The 19,180-nt window shown below is 51.3% G+C and overlaps 2 protein-coding genes across 2 annotated transcripts in view; one reads left to right on the top strand and one right to left on the bottom strand.

Annotated features, from left to right (window-relative positions):
• TP53BP2 (tumor protein p53 binding protein 2) overlaps nt 1-1,074 on the bottom strand; it is a 104,550-nt gene extending 103,476 nt beyond the window's left edge. The window contains exon 1 of the mRNA XM_059677407.1: nt 888-1,074. The gene's annotated coding sequence lies outside the window, so the exon portion shown is untranslated. The remainder of the gene's footprint in view (nt 1-887) is intronic.
• Nucleotides 1,075-1,306: 232 nt separating this feature from the next.
• DEGS1 (delta 4-desaturase, sphingolipid 1) lies at nt 1,307-10,471 on the top strand. The gene is made up of 3 exons (XM_059677418.1): nt 1,307-1,492; nt 6,317-7,059; nt 9,782-10,471. Exons 1-3 carry the CDS (start codon nt 1,411-1,413, stop codon nt 9,926-9,928), a joined length of 972 nt encoding a protein of 323 aa, XP_059533401.1. The 5' UTR covers nt 1,307-1,410; the 3' UTR covers nt 9,929-10,471.
• The last annotated feature ends 8,709 nt before the right edge of the window (nt 10,472-19,180 follow it).

Here is a 19,180-nt window from a genome sequence, read left to right as displayed (position 1 = left end):
TCGGTTTAAAAAGCACACAAAAAACTTTGACCTTTGGTCAAAATAAGGTCAGTGCATTGCAACTGGTTGATAGGTCGTTTAAGTCCCTTTTAATATATAGGTCCCCCCTCTTTTATCCCTCCCCGACCCCGGCCTTGCATTTTATTTATTAAAGAACCTATAGAGGTCCTCACAGTCAGGATCTTGCTGACGGCATCCCTGTGGTTAGTTTGACATGCGCCCCTGTCCTATTTCCTGCAAGCTAGAAGCTGGATCTAAGTCAGCGGTTCTCAACCTGTGGGTCGCCACCCCTTTGGGGGGGCCTAACGACCCTTTCACAGGGGTCGCCTAAGACCATCGGAAAACATATATAATGACATACTGTTTTTGTGATGAATCACTATGCTTTAATTATGTTCAACTTGAAACAATGAAATTGGGGGTCACCACAACATGAGGAACTGTATTAAAGGGTCGCGGCATTAGGAAGGTTGAGAACCGCTGATTCTAAGTGCTTGACCAGATGTGCGTGCGTGCATGTGTGTGCGCGTGTGCATGTGTGTGTGTGCGTGTATGTTCTTTTATTCTGAGTCACACCATGCCTGGCTGTCTTCCTTTCTGTAACTTTGGTCACAGTCTCTCTGTTGATGGAGAAGTGGTAACTAATTTTGAAACCAAAACTTTCTGTCCCAGGAAGCGGCCGTGGCTGCTGTGACAGCGGGAGGCGGGGCAGCCTCTGGCGGGAGACCCGTCACCACAGACCCACTCCGGCTGCACGACACGTCCGTCCGGCTCCCTCACCGGTCGCCCCACGCGCGCTCCTGCGGCGGCCTGGCGTCCCGGAGGCAGCCCCCGGGCTCCGTGCAGCACCTGCTGGTCCGCACCAACACCTGGCGCGCCGCCCTTACCGACGCCCGGGGTCCCGTGACCGGCCTTCTCGGAAGCGCCGGAGCAGCGCGGGAGGGGGTGGCGACGTTTCCTTCCCTTCCCGCCTGTCTCCCGGGCGGGGCGGGGCGGGGCGCGGGGGGGGGCCGGCCGGGGGCAGCGGGGCCGCAGGCGCAGCTTCCCGCCGCTCGGACGAGTCCCCGAGCTCAGAACCACGCATCCCCGAGCGGCGGCGCCAGGCCCCGCATGGGGGCTCAGGAGTGCCGCGCACGCGGGTCACGCTCTGCGCCGGCCGGCAGGGGCGGGGCCTTAGCGCGCGGGGGCGGGGCCTTAGCGCGCGGGGCGGGGCTATGGTGGGGGCCGGGGCCTGGGCCTATAGCGCGGGGGGCGGGGCCTATGGGGGCGGGGCCTGGGCGGGACTCCGCCTCATCCTCCTTCAGCGCCGACGCCCGCCCACTCTAGCCGGGCCGCCGCCGCCGCCGCCTCGAAGGATCCGGGAGCGGGAGCGACAGTCCGGAGCCGGTCGGAACCGCCGCCGCCGCCGCCATGGGGAACCGCGTTGCGCGGGAAGACTTCGAGTGGGTCTACACCGACCAGCCCCACGCCGACCGGCGCCGGGAGATCCTGGGTGAGGTCCGGGCCCGCGCCCCGTTATGTGCGTGCGCGGCCTCCCGCCGCCGGGGCGCGCTCTCCCAGCGCGGGCCCCGCACGCCCGAGGGCGCCCCAGGCCCGTTACGAGCCGGCTTCCCCCGCGTCCCACCGCCGCCCGGACGCCCCGGAAAGGCCCTCGAGGCCTCTGGCCGGCGCTCCGGGCTCAGCTCGTCGGAGGGGGTGGGGGGAGGGGGCAGTTCCCGCGCGCCCGCCGCGCCCGTCCTTCCTCGGGGAGGCGCAGGCATCCGGCCGGCGCGAGGGTGTGTGGGGAGCCGGTCCCCCGGCTGCTGGGTCGCCCTTGGGGGCGTCCTCTCCTTGGGAGACCTCCGCGCCCCGGCGGGCGCAGCTGCCTCCTCCCGCCTCCCCCCCACGGGGCCGGACGTGGTCCGGGCGCTTCTGGGGTCCACGCCCCAGCGATCGGGCGAGGGCGCCGCCGCCCTGACCCCTGGGCGGGGCCGAGACCCGGTCGGAGTGAGCCCTGGGGCTGCCCGGATGGGACCCGCGTCCCGTGCGCTCACGCTCGTTGTCGCCTTGATCTTCATCACTGGCTGCGACGCAAGGGCCGATTCTTCTACATTTTGCATCCGCCCGGGGTCTGTGGTCCTGGAGACTCGAGTATGGAGACGAGCCGGGTCCGCCGCCGGTCCCCTGGGCGCTGATTCCGGCCTCCGCGCCCGCTCTTGGGGCCTAGTTACCGCCCTAGGGGTGAGGGCTCTAGGGTTGCGGGCGCTCAGCCCCTGGGAGCTTCTGAATCACATAGACAACCCGCTTCTCTCCCGGTTACTCGTAATGATGTGCCGGGCATTGGGTTGACTTCTTTGCAAACATTACCCATTCAGCCCTCCCAGTAACTAGGTCAGTGATCGCTGTTTGAAGGCGAGCAAAGGGTGGATAAATAACATGTTAGAGGGGGTTCTGTTCTGGGCTAGATTGTCTCCAAAGCAGGTGCCTTTAACTTCTTGGCTGTTACTCCAAAAATCAGGAAACTCACGGGTAGTCGGTTGAATAGGAGGAATTCTCGCTCATGCATTGTATTTTCCTAGTGTGTCTTCGCAGCATCCATTTGAAATCAAAGAGCAAACCCCTGGTTTTTGCTGGGGGAATCAATCTAACGTTAGAAATGTCATCGGTTGCTCCCCGTATGCGGGGTGGGGGGGGGGGGCGCCACTGGGGATGGAACCTGAAACCTTTCGGGTATGGGGTGATGCTCCAAGCAGGTGAGCCACTGGGCCAGGGCTTGGATTCGTCCTTTTCAATTACAGGGTGTATTTTGCAAATCACACATAAGAGATAGGCCTTATCAACACATTGCCTAAGAATAACCAGGTGTCCACCCGGTGAAAATCAACTCCTGAAGACTGGATCTTAGCTGCTTAATATTCAGGAGATCAACGAAGTAAAAAAGTGCTTATTGATGCTTATCTCAACACTGAGCCTTTTTCCCCACACATTATCACCGAACCATTTCACTTGGAAAGATAAAAGACTCCGTATTGCTCAATGAAAATATGATTATCTCCCCAGCAGGTGTAAATACTGCTCCGTGTTCCATTTCAGGGGTGGAGTATCAGGAAAGATAAGAATCTGGAGGTTTGTTTACATTAAACGTAAATGATAAGAGATATCTCTGAAATTTGTCAGGTTTTGGGGGGAGGGAAGCACAAGGAAGCAGAAATATGTTGTTTAACAACCAACAACACTAAGTTTACATTTAGAGTTATATTAAGAGTAATATTAAAAGGCATCTGTGATCTCACTAAAGAACAAAATAAACTGATGAACAAAATAGGGCCAGAGGTATGAATGCAGGGAACGGAATAACAGACTCAGAGGGGGCAGGGGTGCTGAGGGGGAGGGGACAGGAAGAGATTAACCAAAGAACATATATGCATTATGAATAAAGACCTGGGTGGGGTGGAGGGGGGCAAGACGGGAGAAGATATAAAATTAACCCATTAAAGTGTACAATTCAGTGTTTTTTAGTGTATTCAGAGTTATGTAATTATTTCAATTCAATTTTTAGGATTTTGTTGTCACCCCCAAAAGAAACCCTCTACTCCTTCCTTCAGTTCTTGGCCCCACTTTCCACTCTCAGTGCTCAGCAACCACTAGTCTACTTCCTGTCTCTAGGTTTGCCTGTTCAGGACATTTTTTATAAGTGAAATCCTACAATACTGGTCTTTTGTGACGGACTTCTTTCCTTGGCCGAATGTTCTAAAGGTTCATTCATGTAGTGTGTGTGCGAGCACTCCAGTCTTTCTTGTGGTCGCGTAATACCCACTTGTATGGCTGTGCCACAGCTCACCTGCCCATTCATCGTTTGGTAGGCTTTGGGCTGCCTTCACCCTTTGACTGTTATGACCAGTGCCGCTGTGCACATTCACATAACACGTTATTGTAGAGATGTATGTTTCCACTTCTCTTAAGAGTGCAGTGGCTGGGTCCTTGGTAACTGTATGTCACATTTTGAGGAACTGCCCAACTTTTCGAAACCAGCACCATTGTGTATGGTTTCCAGTCACATGTGTGGGTTCCCATTTCCCTACATCCTTGTTCTGCTTGTCTTTTGTGTTACAGCCATTCCAGTGGGTGTGAAGTGCTCTCTCATTTTGGTTTCAATTTGCATTTTCCTAATGACTGATAATGCTGAGTATCTTCCTGTGCCTACTGGCCATCTGTATATCTGCTTTGGAGAACTATTCAGATTCTTTGCCCATTTTTAATTGGGTCAGTAACTCTGAGAGTTTTAAGAGGTCTTTATATGGTCTAAATACAAGTCACAAGATAGATGATTTGCAAACATTTCCTCCTATTCTGTGGGTTGTCTTCTACTTTACTGATAGTATTGTTTGCAAAATAAAAGTTTTTGATGCAGTCCAGTGTATCCTTTTTTTTCTCCTTTGTCCTTATGTTTTTGGTATAGTATCCAAGAAACCATAAAGAATATTAAGATTTACTTCTTTTCTTTTTAAACAGTTGACATTCAATATTATATTAGTTTCAAGTGTACAGCACAGTGGTTTGGCATTTATATAACTTAGTACTTCTGTTTTCTTATGAGTCTTATAGTTTTCTTGTGTTTAGACCTATGTTCCGCTTTGGGTTAATTGGTATAAGGGAGAGTCCAACTGTATTATTTTGCATGTGCACAGGCCAGCACCATTTGTTGAAAAAACTCTTCTTTCCTCGTTTACTTACATTGGCACCCTTGTAGTACTGATTTTTATGTACTATTACGCTTTGCAAAAATTTGGTACAGAATTATTTGGAGCAAGTTGATTCGTCTGTCTGAGAAAACTGTGCATATGAGTCTCAGGATTTTAGAGTGCCATGAAATGTGTGTTATTTTCTATCCTTTGTGAGATGTGTCATTTTGATTGTTTTATGAAAGGTAAAAATGCTGGAGCTCTGTCTACCCAGAAATAACCCATCTTAATACAAAAGAATTATTACCCATCCGTTAACTGAAGTTGCTATTCTGCTGTGGGAGAATTGCTTCCAGAGTGCTTATACTTTAATGAATGGCTTATCTGAACCCTTCATTTACGCCAGGAAAATTCATTTTAGACTAATTCACTTCTAGGCTTGTAGGATTACTTTCTTGGGGGCCTATTGCCTACAAATTATTAACATTGGCGAAAATGAACTAATACCGCCCTAACCGGTTTGGCTCAGTGGATAGAATGTCGGCCTGTGGACTCAAGGTTCCCAGGTTCGATTCCGGTCAAGGGCATGTACCTTGGTTGCGGGGCACATCCCCAGTAGGAGGTGTGCAAGAGGCAGCTGATGGATGTTTCTCTCTCATCGATGTTTCTAACTCTCCATCCTTCTCCCTTCCTCTCTGTAAAAAATCAATTAAATGTATTTAAAAAAATAATAAAATGAACTAATACCAACAAAGATCAGAGGACAGAGGTTGGAGACAGAAAAGGGGAGAGGAGAGAAAGGACAAGAGTTATTCATCTTGAATTCACACTATCCTTACTCTTTATATAAAACTAGATTTAAATGAAAACATACATCTTGCATTTTAAGCTTTTATTGTATTCTTCATTTCACATTTAGAGAAAAGAGGATGAAGCTACTCTTTCCCCTTCTTTATCTTTTCAAGCACATTCTGCCCGGCCAGTGTGGCTCAGTGGTTGAGTGCCGACCTGTGAACCAGGAGGTCACGGTTCGATTCCCAGTCAGGGCACATGCCCGGGTTTCAGGCCGGATCCCCAGTGGGGGGCGTGCAGGAGGCAGCCGATGAAGAACACGCTGAATGACTTCTCCCAAGAAAAAGCTCCTTCGGAACTTCTGCCTTCCTGGGCCCAACACACAAAACCAGACACATTCATTCTCCCCGGGTGGTTGGATCCAGGGGAGAATCTGCCTTTGCCATTAGGGACACTTTCCTACGTATGTAATATATTGCCAGGGACGTAGATTTACCAGACTATGGCTTTAACTTAGTAAACCTTATACGTTTACTGTACAAAGAACTGTTAGGGGTGAAGAGGTAATTGGACAACATGAACTCTTTACTCGTTTGTGACTATCTTTTTGTTAACGTGGAGAGTCTACATTTTGAGGCTAATTTTTCCTACATAAATTCTCAATTTGTTGTGACATGGTATTTAGTAACTGTACTCTTAGAATCTACTCCTTCCTGAGGAGATCAAGTCTCTAATAGGGCATGTAATGATTGGGGGGGGGGGGGGGGGATTAGTGTGTTACTTTAATTGTTGATTTAATTATCATTGTAGAACTGTGCTTTTCTCAGTTCCTGATTTTTGTTTTGTTTGTTTTTTCTTTACAGCAAAGTATCCAGAGATAAAATCCTTGATGAAGCCTGATCCCAACCTGATATGGATTGTCATTATGATGGTTCTCACCCAGTTGGCTGCATTTTACTTAGTGAAGGACTTGGACTGGAAATGGGTCCTATTTTGGGCATATGCCTTTGGCAGCTGCATTAACCATTCAATGACTCTGGCCATTCACGAAGTTTCCCACAACAGTGCCTTTGGCCACTACAAATCCATGTGGAACCGCTGGTTTGGAATGTTCGCGAATCTTCCTATTGGTGTTCCATACTCCATTTCCTTTAAGAGGTATCACATGGATCATCACCGCTACCTTGGAGCGGATGGCATCGATGTGGATATTCCAACCGATTTTGAAGGCTGGTTCTTCTGTACCACTTTCAGGAAGTTCATATGGGTTATTCTTCAGCCTCTCTTCTATGCTTTTCGACCTCTGTTCATCAACCCCAAGCCAATCACTCACCTGGAAATAATCAATACTGCGGTCCAGCTCACATTTGACGTGATCATTTACTACGTTTTGGGAATTAAGTCTTTAGTCTACATGTTGGCAGCATCCTTACTTGGTCTAGGTTTGCATCCGATTTCTGGACATTTTATAGCTGAACATTACATGTTCTTAAAGGGACATGAAACTTACTCGTATTATGGGCCTCTGAATCTACTTACCTTCAACGTGGGTTACCATAATGAGCACCACGACTTCCCCAACATTCCTGGAAAAAATCTCCCACTGGTAAGTAAGGGATAGCATACATACACTAATTTCTGACAGCTGTGTGATCAAAATTAGTCTCAACTTGCTTGTTTTAAAAGGGATCTAGTATATTTTACCTTTGAGCTTCTCATCAAAGAAAGTGAGAGTAGAAGCCCTGAGTCTGCCAGCCTAATTTCAGCTCCCACCCCGGGACCCGGGAGCCCAGTAGGAACACTTGGGGTTGAGAATGTTGGAGGATCTGCAGTCTGCTAGCTTCCAAGTAATTCAGGAATGGGAAGGGAACACATGGCCTTCCTCACTACTCACCTACATGGGCTGAACCGAGACTTAGTGCTGGTTTATTGTGGAAGACAGAGGTCCACATAACTGATGTGCAGGGTAAATGGACTCAATTTCCTGAACTGCTGACTCCCCAGGCAGGGGCCATCTGTTCCCGTCACAGTAGACGTTTAGCGTATTGTTTGTGGAATAAATGAAAGAAACTTTGACCCTCACCTTTTCATCCCCTCCAAAGGACCACCTTCCTAACTTCAGGTGTCTTTCTGGTAAATTCTCTTAGACTTTCCATCCTCAAAATGGGTAGTTCTTACAGTTGTGATAAAAACTGTTTCCATAAATCTAAAAAAAAAAAAAGTACATATGTATGAAATATAATAATAGTTTTTCTTGATTTTTTAAACCAATCAATATAAGCCAGATATTTTATGCTATTACTGCCTCTCAATCAAATTTTATAGATTTCCTCATAAAGTTTTTCTTGTTGGCTGTTTAAATATGTAACATTTGATTGGATTTTCAATCGAGGAAAAGAAAAATCTAGAAAGGACATTGGGTCAGTGGGGAAATTCTGAATCTGGACTGTGTAATAGATCATGTATTGATGTTAAACTTCTGGGGAATGAAATGGTACCATGATTTTGTGGGGAAATGTCCCTGTCCTCAGGAAATACATGTTGATTATTAAGGGTGAGATATTAGAGGTAAGTTGTCACAGAATGTCTGCAACTTACTTTCAAAGGTTCAGCAAAGAAAGCAAAGTATGTGGTGTAGTTACAGAGAGAGAGAGAGACAGTGACTGTGACACAGTGTGAATGGGTGGGCCTAGGTGAAGAGCATATGGCTGTTCGTTTACTATTCCATCAGCTTTTCTGTTCATCCTCACCCAACAATACTTTTCCCATTGATTTGTAGACAGAGTGGGAGGGAGGGGGAGAGACACAGGAAAACATCGATGCGAGAGAGACACATTGATTGGTTGCCTCCCCCACACGCCCCGACCTGGGCCCAGGATCAAGCCTGCAACTGAGGTGCATGCCCTTGACCGGAATCGAACCCGGGACCCTTCAGTCTGTGGGCTGACACTATCCACTGAGCCAAACTGGCTAGGGCCCGTCAGCTTTTCTGTAGTAAATCAAAATAAAACGGGAAACACACCACACGACTGTCTAAAAGCCACGTTGGACCCGGTGTAACAAGACGCTAGTTTGTCACTGTGCCCGCGTGCTGGCCTGCATTGAGTGTGGCCTTTGCCTCTTCCCCAAGGAGGCAAGCTCATTTTTACTTACTTTGTAAAAGGTTGTGGAGAAAGCTGGCTGCCCTTTGAACGAGAGAACCTTCTCCAACATAAGCCACATACTTGTCCTTGTTATTTCCTTTCCCAGACTGAAAACTTAGTTCAGTTCAGGTATTACTGGACTCGAAGGCCCATGGATCATGGATGTCTCGTTTCCCCTGTATCTCATGCTGCCTCCTTCCTCCTCAGCTAAAGGCACAGACGTCCTCAGACTTCTCTCGTCTCCCCTCCTGCTTTTTCTCTCCACTCCAGGCATATACACCAAGGAGTGCACATCAAGGGTGGCCTTGTTCTAGTTTTCTACTTTTTCGGAAAGACAGAACCCTAGCTGTTAGAATACACTGCTTACCGCTGGCTCTGACCTAAGTCGAGGTGGATTAGGATCCAGGTGTAGTTATGTGTGTGGTCTGTGGTTATCCTTATTCGTGGAAGAACTTGAGGAATATTGAAGGGCTGTGTCCAGAGGTATTCAATCGCTGTTTCTTCTGACTGACTGAGATACGCTGTGGAAGCTCTCTCTGGCTTCATTGTTCCCTGAGAGTGGTACACCGTCTGGTTCTCCACAACCAGAAAATACTAGGGCATTTCCCGAACCGAAGGAGTAATTTCAGCGTGAACAGTCTTTTTCTCGCTGTCTTCCACCACCTTGGCTCCTGCTGTTTTGTTCCCCTTTGGGAGTGACCGGGAGAGTTTTGTACATTTCGATGAAGCCATGGGACCAGTGTGCTTGCTGGTCACACTGGCCGTCGTCACTTTCAAAAGACATTCTCCGCCGGGGGTGGCAGACCTCGCTGAGGCTGGGTAGGCGCCCATCCACTGGGCCTGCCAGTCATTCGTTCCTATTTGCAGGCTCCTTGGCCGGGTCACGTGATACCTTTATATCCTATAATCCCTGCAGGTGTGCTTGAGAAATGACAAGTATCTGCTGGTAAAGATTCCAAGGGCCAAGCTTGACAAAGAAACCAGATATGTAGTCCCTCGGGGCTTGACAGCAAAGCGTCAGGCAGCCCAGGGTCAGGCCTGTTTTACTGTTGAAACTGCTTAGGGTTCCTGAAGCTGCTTGGTTGATTGGAGGGGTTAGGAGGGAGACAGGTCTCCTGGTCTCGGTCCGTCTCTTCAGTCGCCTCGGGGAGCCATCACTCACCCTGCTATGTTCTCTCCCCCCAGGTGAGGAAGATAGCTGCTGAGTACTACGACAGCCTGCCCCACTACAACTCCTGGATCAAAGTCCTGTACGACTTTGTGACGGATGATACAATCAGTCCCTATTCGAGAATGAAGCGGCACCAGAAAGGCAAGGTGGAGCTGGACTGAATGTGGCCACAGCCAAAGGAATTCCTCTCAAGCCCCCCAGTAGCCACAGGTGGAATTCAGCGGTCAGCTGCCGGCGTACAGTCACAGTATGGCCTCCCCTGGTACCAAGAAGCTAATCTGGCTCAGCGGACAGCCTGTCCATGCAGTGTTCGGCTTTCCTTCAGGAAACGTGTTCGTGTCTTGTTGTTGAGGATGGCGTTTGACATTTATGAGCAGATCATAAAGAGCTTTTACAAAGCTACTTCTCCTATTTTATTTTCACTATGAATCGTTACTTTCTTATAACAGCTAGTAGCCTGAGCAATTAGTCACAATAAATAGTATTTATCGCATTTTTGTACTTGACTGTCTTTGTATGACTCTGCTCATCAGGGTGCTGGTGAGGCGACTGTAAAATTCCGCCAGGAAAAACAAAAGGCCTGGGAGTATCTTTCACTGCGAGCTGAATTTCTCGTTTTTAATTTTCACAGTTGTACCTGGGACCTAAATTAGACACTGCTGAGCCCTGCACAGCCTTATCAATAAAGTCCTTAATGGATCTAATCGTGTCCAATATGCAACTTGCTTTTTCAGGCGCACTGACTCTCAAGCGAGAAGCAGCGCACTGTCGGTTTCACGTCACTGCAGTGGAAACTGGCTGCAGGCTGATGGGAGATAGTTGGCCTCCAGTGGCCAGTGTCACTGCTGGGAGGCTGCAGCCCTGCTTACCTGAGGTGTGTCACTCAATTTAGTGTAATGCGTGAACTATTTGCAAAATAAGACGTGGTATCAAAAAATCAGTAGTCTACAACGTGTGCGCAACACTAACCCTCGGGCAGCCTTCATATGAGCCGTTACAAAATCGCTGTTATTTTTTCTCTATGTAAAACCCCAGTTTTTATCACTAGCCCGATGTGTTGGGTTCCCCCAGCTGAGGGGGCAGAGCCTCGTGCTCAGAAGGACTGAGGACCTTCATTTCCCCCCCAAAGGACTCCGCTTTCCCTCTGATCCTCCTGCTCCGGAAACGTCCCCATGTCTTTGAACTATTTGCTTAAAAAGCCATTGCTTTAAAGTGATCGTAGAGCCAACTTGCCAATTCAGATACACGGCGCCAGTTGGGGAAAAGTACCGGGGACATCCCTGTGGCTTATTCGATGCGAGATGGGAAAGGAATTGTGTTCTCACCAAGCCCTCCAGGCCCCCTGCCTGTAGGACTAGCCAGTGGCTCCAGCTGCCTGGCTTGAGGCTCGATCCCCAGTGTGGGGCCTGCAGGAGGCAGCTCATCGTTGATGTTTCTATCTCTCTCCCTCTCCCTTCCTCTCTGAGATCAATAAAAACATATTTAAAAAAGGAAGACCAAAGCTCACGACATCATCAGCCTCTTCAGATTCTTTGCTCCACTCTCTCCTCAGCTGGGGCAGCCTGGCGGAGGGGCAGGACCTCCCGCTGGGGCGGGGCCACCATCCCTGGATGCAGATGCCGACAAGGCTCTGTTGAAGTTGGCCAGGACCTCGGCACTGCTGCTTTAATGAGGGAACTGATCCTATCTTCCGTGGCGTGCCTGTCACATCATCATACAAGATGAGACAGGCTGTGGAGTGGGTGAGGACGAGTGACGGGCGGGCAGCTGCAGCGCGGGGTGCACACACACCAGATGAAGTCAGGGCCTCACCCCACCTTGGCCTTAGTACCTCAGCAGAAGCGGAGGAAAGGGCCAACCTGAAATTCTCATGTGAAACAATGTTTAAATCCAGAGCCAAATGCATGCATTCATTCATTCATTCATTCATTCACTCTACAGGCACTTGGCCAGGCATCGCTTTAGGCAGTGAGGATACAAAGACAAAACGTGGCCCCAAATTCAGGAGCTGATGTTCTGGTGCTGGGATATGCGTGGAATCGGAGTTCTGTAATAAAAAATCAACGCCTAAGACAGGAAAGTCTCAACGAGGCTGGAGCCGTGGAGGGCGCACAGCTGCCATCGTAGACAGGACGTACGTGCACTGTCACTGTAATCCACGTTGGTCCGGTGAGGGAGACACCTCCGTGAAGAAAGGAGGCATTTTGCAGAAATTAGCCTGAGGGCACACACCACACACTGCCAGGGACTGAACGCTGTGGGAGCCTGGGAAGGTCTTTGTCCAAACAAGGTGATGCCTTGTTCCTTGTCTCGTTGGGAAAGTCTCCCAGCAGCCTGTCATTGGAATGCAGTGAGGAGCGTCTGATGACTTAAGGCTGGGAAGGCCCTGAGAAAAATCCCCTTTGAAACACAAGAGCACTAAACCCCTCTTGGAATGTTCGATTCTGAGACAGGGCAGGGAGGAGCGAGGAGGCACCTGGCCAGGGAGCTGAAAGGGGTGTGGTGACACCAGGGACAGTCCCGACGGGGAAAAGAAGCAGGATCTGACAACACGGGTATGTAGGTCAGATCACGCTGCAGGGGCTTTTTGGGTGGAAAATTAATGACAAGGTGGAGTCACCTGAAGAAAGGCGAGAGTCAGCTGCAAAAGGACAGCTTTGACTTTGCCAGGTTGAGTCTGAATTGGCAGGTGGCTCATGAAGCTCACAACTGGGCCCAACCGAGGGGGGGGGCTTTCAGATGCTGACAAGTCAACACAGCTCTGCCATTCAGAGGGGAGCTGCTGTCCTGGGCCTGGGGGCGTTGGCACGGAGCCTGAAGCAAGGGGTTGAGGACAGTATCCGGGGGGTTCTCTTTAACAGGCTGCAGAGGGGACTCTGAAGACACAGCACCCCTTCTTGGATCTGGGGCACACTCCTAGAATTTTCTTCTAAGGGCAGAAGCCAAAGAAACACAGGAGTTTCCCTACCGAGCCGAGTGGAGGCCGTGTTACTAGGTATACATCCTGTACCTGTAATCCTTGGGGAAGAAAACGAAGGGCAGCTTTGTGGGAAAGGCCTGGGGCAGGGGTCCTCAAACTACGGCCCGCGGGCCACATGCAAATACAAATATTGTATTTGTCCCCGTTTTGTTTTTTTACTTCAAAATAAGATATGTGCAGTGTGCATGGGAATTTGTTCATAGTTTTTTTTTAAACTATAGTCCGGCCCTCCAAAGGTCTGAGGGACAGTGAACTGGCCCCCTGTTTAAAAAGTTTGAGGACCCCTGGCCTGGGGCATTGAATCGCCAGCAATGTTGGATTCTACTCCTTGTAGATCAGCGATGGCTGATCTGAGGCCACCACCATCGCCCTCCCTGTCAGATCACTAGCAAAGGCCCTCAGGGAGGGTCCAGTAAGACCCAGAGTAACCTCTCATTTGTTCAAAAGGGAAAGGGGCCCTGGCCAGTGTGTTCAGTGGTTAGAGCATCGTCTGGCCCCAGGCGGGCGGGGGACGGGGAGTGCAGACACCAAAGGGTTGCAGGTTCAATTCCTGGCCCTGGTCAGGGCATGTTCAGGAGGCAACCAATCCATGTGTCTCTCTTACATCAATGTTTCTCCCCCGACTCCATCCTTCTCTTCCACTCTCTCCCACCAATGGCGGGGTCGGGGGGAGATAAAAGAGAAAGGGCCTATGATTGTCCAGTTATTTTGGTTTAAGTCTCAAATTTCCCTCTCATTTAGTAGCTGAGGTTTTTTTTTGTTTGTGTTTTTGGCACAAGGGAGTGTCTGGTTCCCTTCCCAACCTCAGCAGCTATCTCCCATCTTAACCATAACCAAACACCCAGACACCTGCTGTCCCCTCCAGGCTGGGCCAGAAGCACGCCAGAAGGTGAGTTCTTTCCTGGCAGTGTCTCCAATAACAGCGCCCTGTCACCTTCCCTCTGTCCGAGCAGACGCCTGCTTCCCCTGACAGTAGGCGGTAGCCGCCGAGCTGTGTTCAGCGCCTGCACTGTCCACTTCACTCTTAGCCCTGCGAGCACGTCTAAATCCCGCTCTCTGTCTCTCCCTCCCAGGGTGGGGTCAGCTACAGAGCCCCGGGCGGGCTTCCTGCCACCTCTGCTTTCCAAGGGACTGCCCGCCAGGCCAAACTGGGGCCCACCACCATCATAAATAACTGGGGAGGCTCACCCCGCTGCACCCCACTTTGAGGCCTCCGAGTTGAAAAGAACGACTCCAGATTCTAGTTCAAACTATCCCGCCCTCAATTGTATAAAAGCAGTTTCTTCATCCCTGCTCCCTTCTCAAAGATAAGTAGATGAGTCAAAGCAAGAGAAATCACCAACAGGTAAACCTGGATGACAAAGTCAATTAACGCCTAAAGATTTTTTTTTTTCCCTGTAAGAGCACTCGATTCTCTGGGCCTCAGCCCAGCCCTTCCCGGGCCAGAGCAGTTTAACTGAAGCAGCTGTTTCCCCAGAGGCACAGGCGGGAGCTCAAGTCAAATCTCAAATCTTCCTTAGTCCTTGGAACTAAGTCCTTGGGAACTGAGCTGGCGCCCAATTCCCTCCTGTTAGGAGATGCCACCCCTGCGCTCTCGGCCTCTAGCCAGCGATGGGCCCGGTGGCCTCCCGCCCTCTGGTCTCTCTGCTGACCCCTCTCACACGATCACAGACCAGTGTGAACAGGTACCAGGGAGATGACTGTCACGTTCCAATCCAGCATCACTAGCTCCTTTGAAAGCCCACAATGTAAAGGAGGTAATGGTCGCCTCATTCAGAGGAGGAAACAGAGAATCAAAGTTAGGCAACCAGCCTGGGGTTGGCCAGCTTCATGTCTGAGGAGTGGCAGAGCCAGATGAGGCTTTAACGAGCTTCGTTCTGAGCCCGAGCCCTCCAGACGGTGACAGCTCCGTCAGTCACCTCCCCGAGGAACCTGCTGGTGGTGTGGGAAATGGGGGTGCTGGGCCACCGTGCCTTCTGGGCCAGAGCCCGGGCGTCTGCATGCTCCGCCACAGAGGACGGCGACTGGGAGGATGTCCTTCTGTGGGGAGGCCGGGGCCTGTCCCAGGGAACATCCCAAACACCAAGAGCGGATGAGGCACAGCGCTGTCTCAGCACCCAGCTCAGGCTCATGGCTGCGTTGCTAGAGAAAACCGTGCCATTGTGCCATACCTGTTTGGACCTGGCTGCCCTGAGGGTGGCCCCGGCTCTGTACAAGCTTGCTGAGTGACCTAATAACGTAGGCCAGGGTAGAGGAAGAACCTGAATCCATCACAGGTATATTAAGAAGCCAAAAGACCCAGCCAGTGTAGCTCAGTGATTGAGCACTGACCTATGAACCAGGAGGTCATGGTTCGATTCCCGGTCAGGGCACATGCCCAGGTTGTGAGCTAGATCCTCGGTGGGGGGAGGTACAGGAGGCAGCCAATCAATGATGTTCCTATCTCTCTCTCCGTCTCCCTTCCTCTCTGAAATCAATAAAAATATATTTAAAAAGAAAGAAGAGCTGGCTCAGAAGCCTCTGGCTTCCCAGCAGCCGCTCTGCAAAGCCCAGTTTGGATCGTCCGACGGTCATTGTGGGATAAGCAGACACGACCCGGGCCCCGTTTGCCAACAAGAGAGGGTGGTGGCCACGCAGAGGTCCGAGCTCCTCACACCGCTCACTCCTCCTCTGGGCGACCACACGGCCTGGGAGGGGGGTGCTGGGAAGGGGTCCCACATTGCAGGAAGTCGCACCACCTCCGGACATCTCAGAGTAGCAACGGGGCAGAAACACAGGATTTCAGTGCCTGTGGGCCTGGAGCCAGGAGCTCACTTCTCAGGATCCCAGGAAAGACACAGTCGCAGGCTGCCTGGTTTGGGTGCCACGGTTACCACTGCCGCTGGGAACATCCCGGTGTTGGGACTGATCATTGGACAAAGAACATGTCACAAAGCTGAAGGCTATGTCCCAACTGCTCGCTGCCCAAACGTTTTGAGTGTTTTTAGAATTTTTTTTAAATGGTGGGAAGATACACAACATATGATATGCCATCGTACAGTTCGGTGGCCTTAACCACACTCACGCTGTCGTACAGCCGATCTCCAGAACCTCTTGTCTCCCAAACTGAAAGTCCAGACCCACTTCCCCTTCCTTCCCAGCCCTGGCCACCACTTTCTGTGTCTGGGACTTGGCCTCGATTGTTTTCTGAAGTCAGCAAAACGCTTAACTTTGCACGGCAATGCGCACAGCACACATTCCACAGGAGGCTGCCCACACTGGGGACGCAGAGGCAGGTGAGTCAGAGAGAGCCACACCCTCCCAGCCCCAGGCCAGGGCCACTCCCAGCACCCCAAGTCCTGCCCCTCGCAGCTGCAGGCTTGGGGGGGGGGGGAAGGCTGCTCACCCTGTCTCCCAGGCCTCAATCACCCCACCTGCCAGCTCCATAGCCCCTGCGCCAGGCCCGAGGCCTGGCAATCCTTTGTGCTTCCGTTACTGGCCACCACCAAGCGATATTAGTGGTTGACTGTCAGCCTATGAACCAGGAGGTCACAGTTCGATGCCCGGGTTGCGGGCTCTATCCCCAGTGTGGGGCGTGCAGGAAGCAGCTGATCCATGATTCTCTCTCATCATGGATGTTTCTCTCTCTCTCTCCCTCTCCCTTCCTCTCTGAAATCAATAACAATATATTTTTAAAAAAGCTGATCCTGGTCCTTACGCATCTGCACTCAGGGTGGCTGTGCTGGGCTGGTGTGGTGCTCTAAGCACCTGATTTGAATAGACACGGTTGCAGGACTGGAATGGCCACGTGAAATGGGGTTTTCAAAACTCCGCTTCCTGTGAACGTGTGTGTGGACGCGTCAGATGGGAGAGGGGCAGAGGGAGGAGGAGGCGCTCATGTCCTCTCCCCAGGGCCTGGCCTCCCACACGACTCGCATACGTGCGAGTCAACACACACACACACACACACACACAAGATCTCTAGGCCTGTGTTCTGCTTTCTGATCGTCCCTCCCAGGCCATTGCTCACGGCTCTCCTCCCTCTCCCTCCCCCCCCGCACCCCCCATGGCCCAGCCACCATGAGCAGGGCCCCCCAGTCCCCAAGACCTGGGACTGACGGATCTGGGAGCAGCCAGTCCCTCCTGACACGCAGCTCTCACTCTTTAAAGAAGCCGTCCCTCGGGACCTGCCTGATTTCCAGTTTCACCCCAAACCCACCCTGAGACAAGCGTGCGGTGCCGGCAGCTTATGGGGAATGTGCCCCACGTGCGTTCTGTGTGTTTTTCCTCTATCTGCACTGACGAGATAAGAATTGTTTAAAAGCCCCCGAGCAGGGAGGAAGCGGAGCTGCACATTCACTACTTCCTGTCCCTCCTTGTCTGATGGTTTCTCTTGGGGAAGCTCTGGTCTGTGGGGGGCGGGGAGACAGAGAAAGCCTGAGGCACCGAGACTGGAAAGACTTCTGCGCAAGGCACCGGGCCCTCCAGGGTGGGAGCAGAGGTCAGGTCAGGGGGGCCCTGATGGGTGCCCCACACCCACCCTGAGACACGAGCACTCACCTCGCCATTCTCTATCCTGGTCGCTGCTGTGATGCTAGACCAGGGGTGGGCAAACTTTTTGACTCAAGGACCACAATGGATTCTTAAACTGGACGGGAGGGCCGGAACAAAAGCATGGATGGGGTGTTTGTGTGAACTAATATAAATTCAAAGTAAACATCATTACATAAAAGGGTACGGTCATTTTTTTTTTTTTTTAGTTTTATTCATTTCAAATGGGCCAGATCAGTAGTTTGCCCACGGCTGTGCTAGACGCTCACTTTATTATTATTTATTTATGTATTTATTTATGTTTAATCCTACCCAAAGATATTTTCCCATTGATTTTTAGGGAGCGTGGAAGAGAGAGGGAAAGACAGAGAGAAATATCGATGTGAGAGAAACACATCGATTGGTTGCCTCCTGCACGAGCCCTGACCAGGGCCTGCAACCAAGGTACATGGCCTTGACCGGAATCGAACCCGGGACCCTTCAGTCTGTGAGCCAATGCTCTAACCACTGAGAACACCAGCCAGGGCACGGGGTGGTCTCTGAGAAGTGGGATTGTGGATGACCGCTTCCTCCCTACGAATTCCTAAAATTCCTTTAGCAACAGAACAGCACACTGAGCAGAAGTGCCCACGAGGGTATTAAAACACCGCTCCGCCCTGACTGTGCTACCCACAGCCAGCACCGAAGTCCTCTCTCCTTCCATGAGTCACCTGGCTTCTGCCCGGTGACTACGCTTGGAGTGTTCAACCCCAGACCTTTAAACTTCTCATCGCTGTTCTTTGTTTCCTTAAAGAAGGGTTTTCAGTGGCTAAGGCTTGCCCGGCTCTGCCCCTCTCTTGCCGCGGGATAATTTCCACCCACTCTCTGTGGCCACTTTCTTCATCTGAAAATAGACAATAGTCTCACCTCCCTTCCCAGGGCTGTTGTGCAACTGAATGAATTAAAACGTGCGAAGGCAGGTGGCTCCCCGCACCGACACTGGTAATGGCCTGTGGTAATGACCTCAGCCTGCGGGCGGTGATGTGAGACCCCGGGGCCTGCAGACACACGGACTGCTCTGCACACCCGACCCCTCCCCCGCAGAGGTCATGGGAATCCCTACCGCAGATGGAGCCTGCGCCAGGTGCAATGCAGGGCCGCCCTGCCCTGGAGGGGCTTCCCGTACAGGGAGGACAGATGCGTCGTTGTAAGACCACCCACCTGACCTGGGACGAGGCTGGAACATGTGTGAGGGAGCTGCCCATCAACCAGGAAGAGGCTGACCAGGTGTCAGTATTTTTTCTTTTATCCTCACCCGAGGATATATATATATTTTTAAATAGATTTTTACTGATTTCAGAGAGAAAGGGAGAGGGAGAGAGAGAAACATCAATGATGAGAATCATGGATTGGCTGCCTCTTGCATGACCCACACTGGGGATCAAGCCTGCAACCCGGGCATGTGCCCTGACTGGGAATCGAACCGTGACCTCCTGGTTCATAGTTCGATGCTCAACCACTGAACCACACCAGCCTGGCGGGGGATATGTTTTTGTTTTTAGAGAGAGAGGAAGGGGTACAGAGGAACTTGGATGTGGGAGAGAAGCATCGATCGGTTGCCTCCCATGTGCGCCCTGACTGGGATCGAACCCGCAGCCTTTTTGGAGTCTGGGATGTCGCTCCCACAGAGCCACCTAGCCAGGGCAGGTGCCATCACTGCCCATACGGTTCTGATGGAGACGCTGGTAGAGTGTTCAGGGACAGTGGCAAACCTGGGAGTGAATGTCCCTGTTTTCCTCCTGGGACTGATGGGCGTTTAAGTTATGGAGCCCACGTGGGTCGGAGTGAGGAGCCACTGGAGGACGGCAGCCCCGTGCACGTTACCCTACACCCTGACCTTGTAGAACGTGCAGAAGTCGCCCCG

Source organism: Myotis daubentonii, chromosome 20, assembly GCF_963259705.1.
Source record: "Myotis daubentonii chromosome 20, mMyoDau2.1, whole genome shotgun sequence".
Lineage (NCBI taxonomy): Eukaryota > Metazoa > Chordata > Mammalia > Chiroptera > Vespertilionidae > Myotis > Myotis daubentonii.
This window is presented reverse-complemented; position numbering and strand designations above follow the sequence as displayed.

What these genes read in the sequence shown, in the direction of transcription:
- DEGS1 (XM_059677418.1), top strand. Translation starts at nt 1,411, where the DNA reads ATGGGGAACCGCGTTGCGCGGGAAGACTTCGAGTGGGTCTACACCGAC. An exon ending in CCGGCGCCGGGAGATCCTGG is followed by an intron (nt 1,493 to 6,316) that starts GTGAGGTCCGGG and finishes TTTTCTTTACAG; the next exon opens with CAAAGTATCCAGAGATAAAA. An exon ending in CTGGAAAAAATCTCCCACTG is followed by an intron (nt 7,060 to 9,781) that starts GTAAGTAAGGGA and finishes CTCTCCCCCCAG; the next exon opens with GTGAGGAAGATAGCTGCTGA.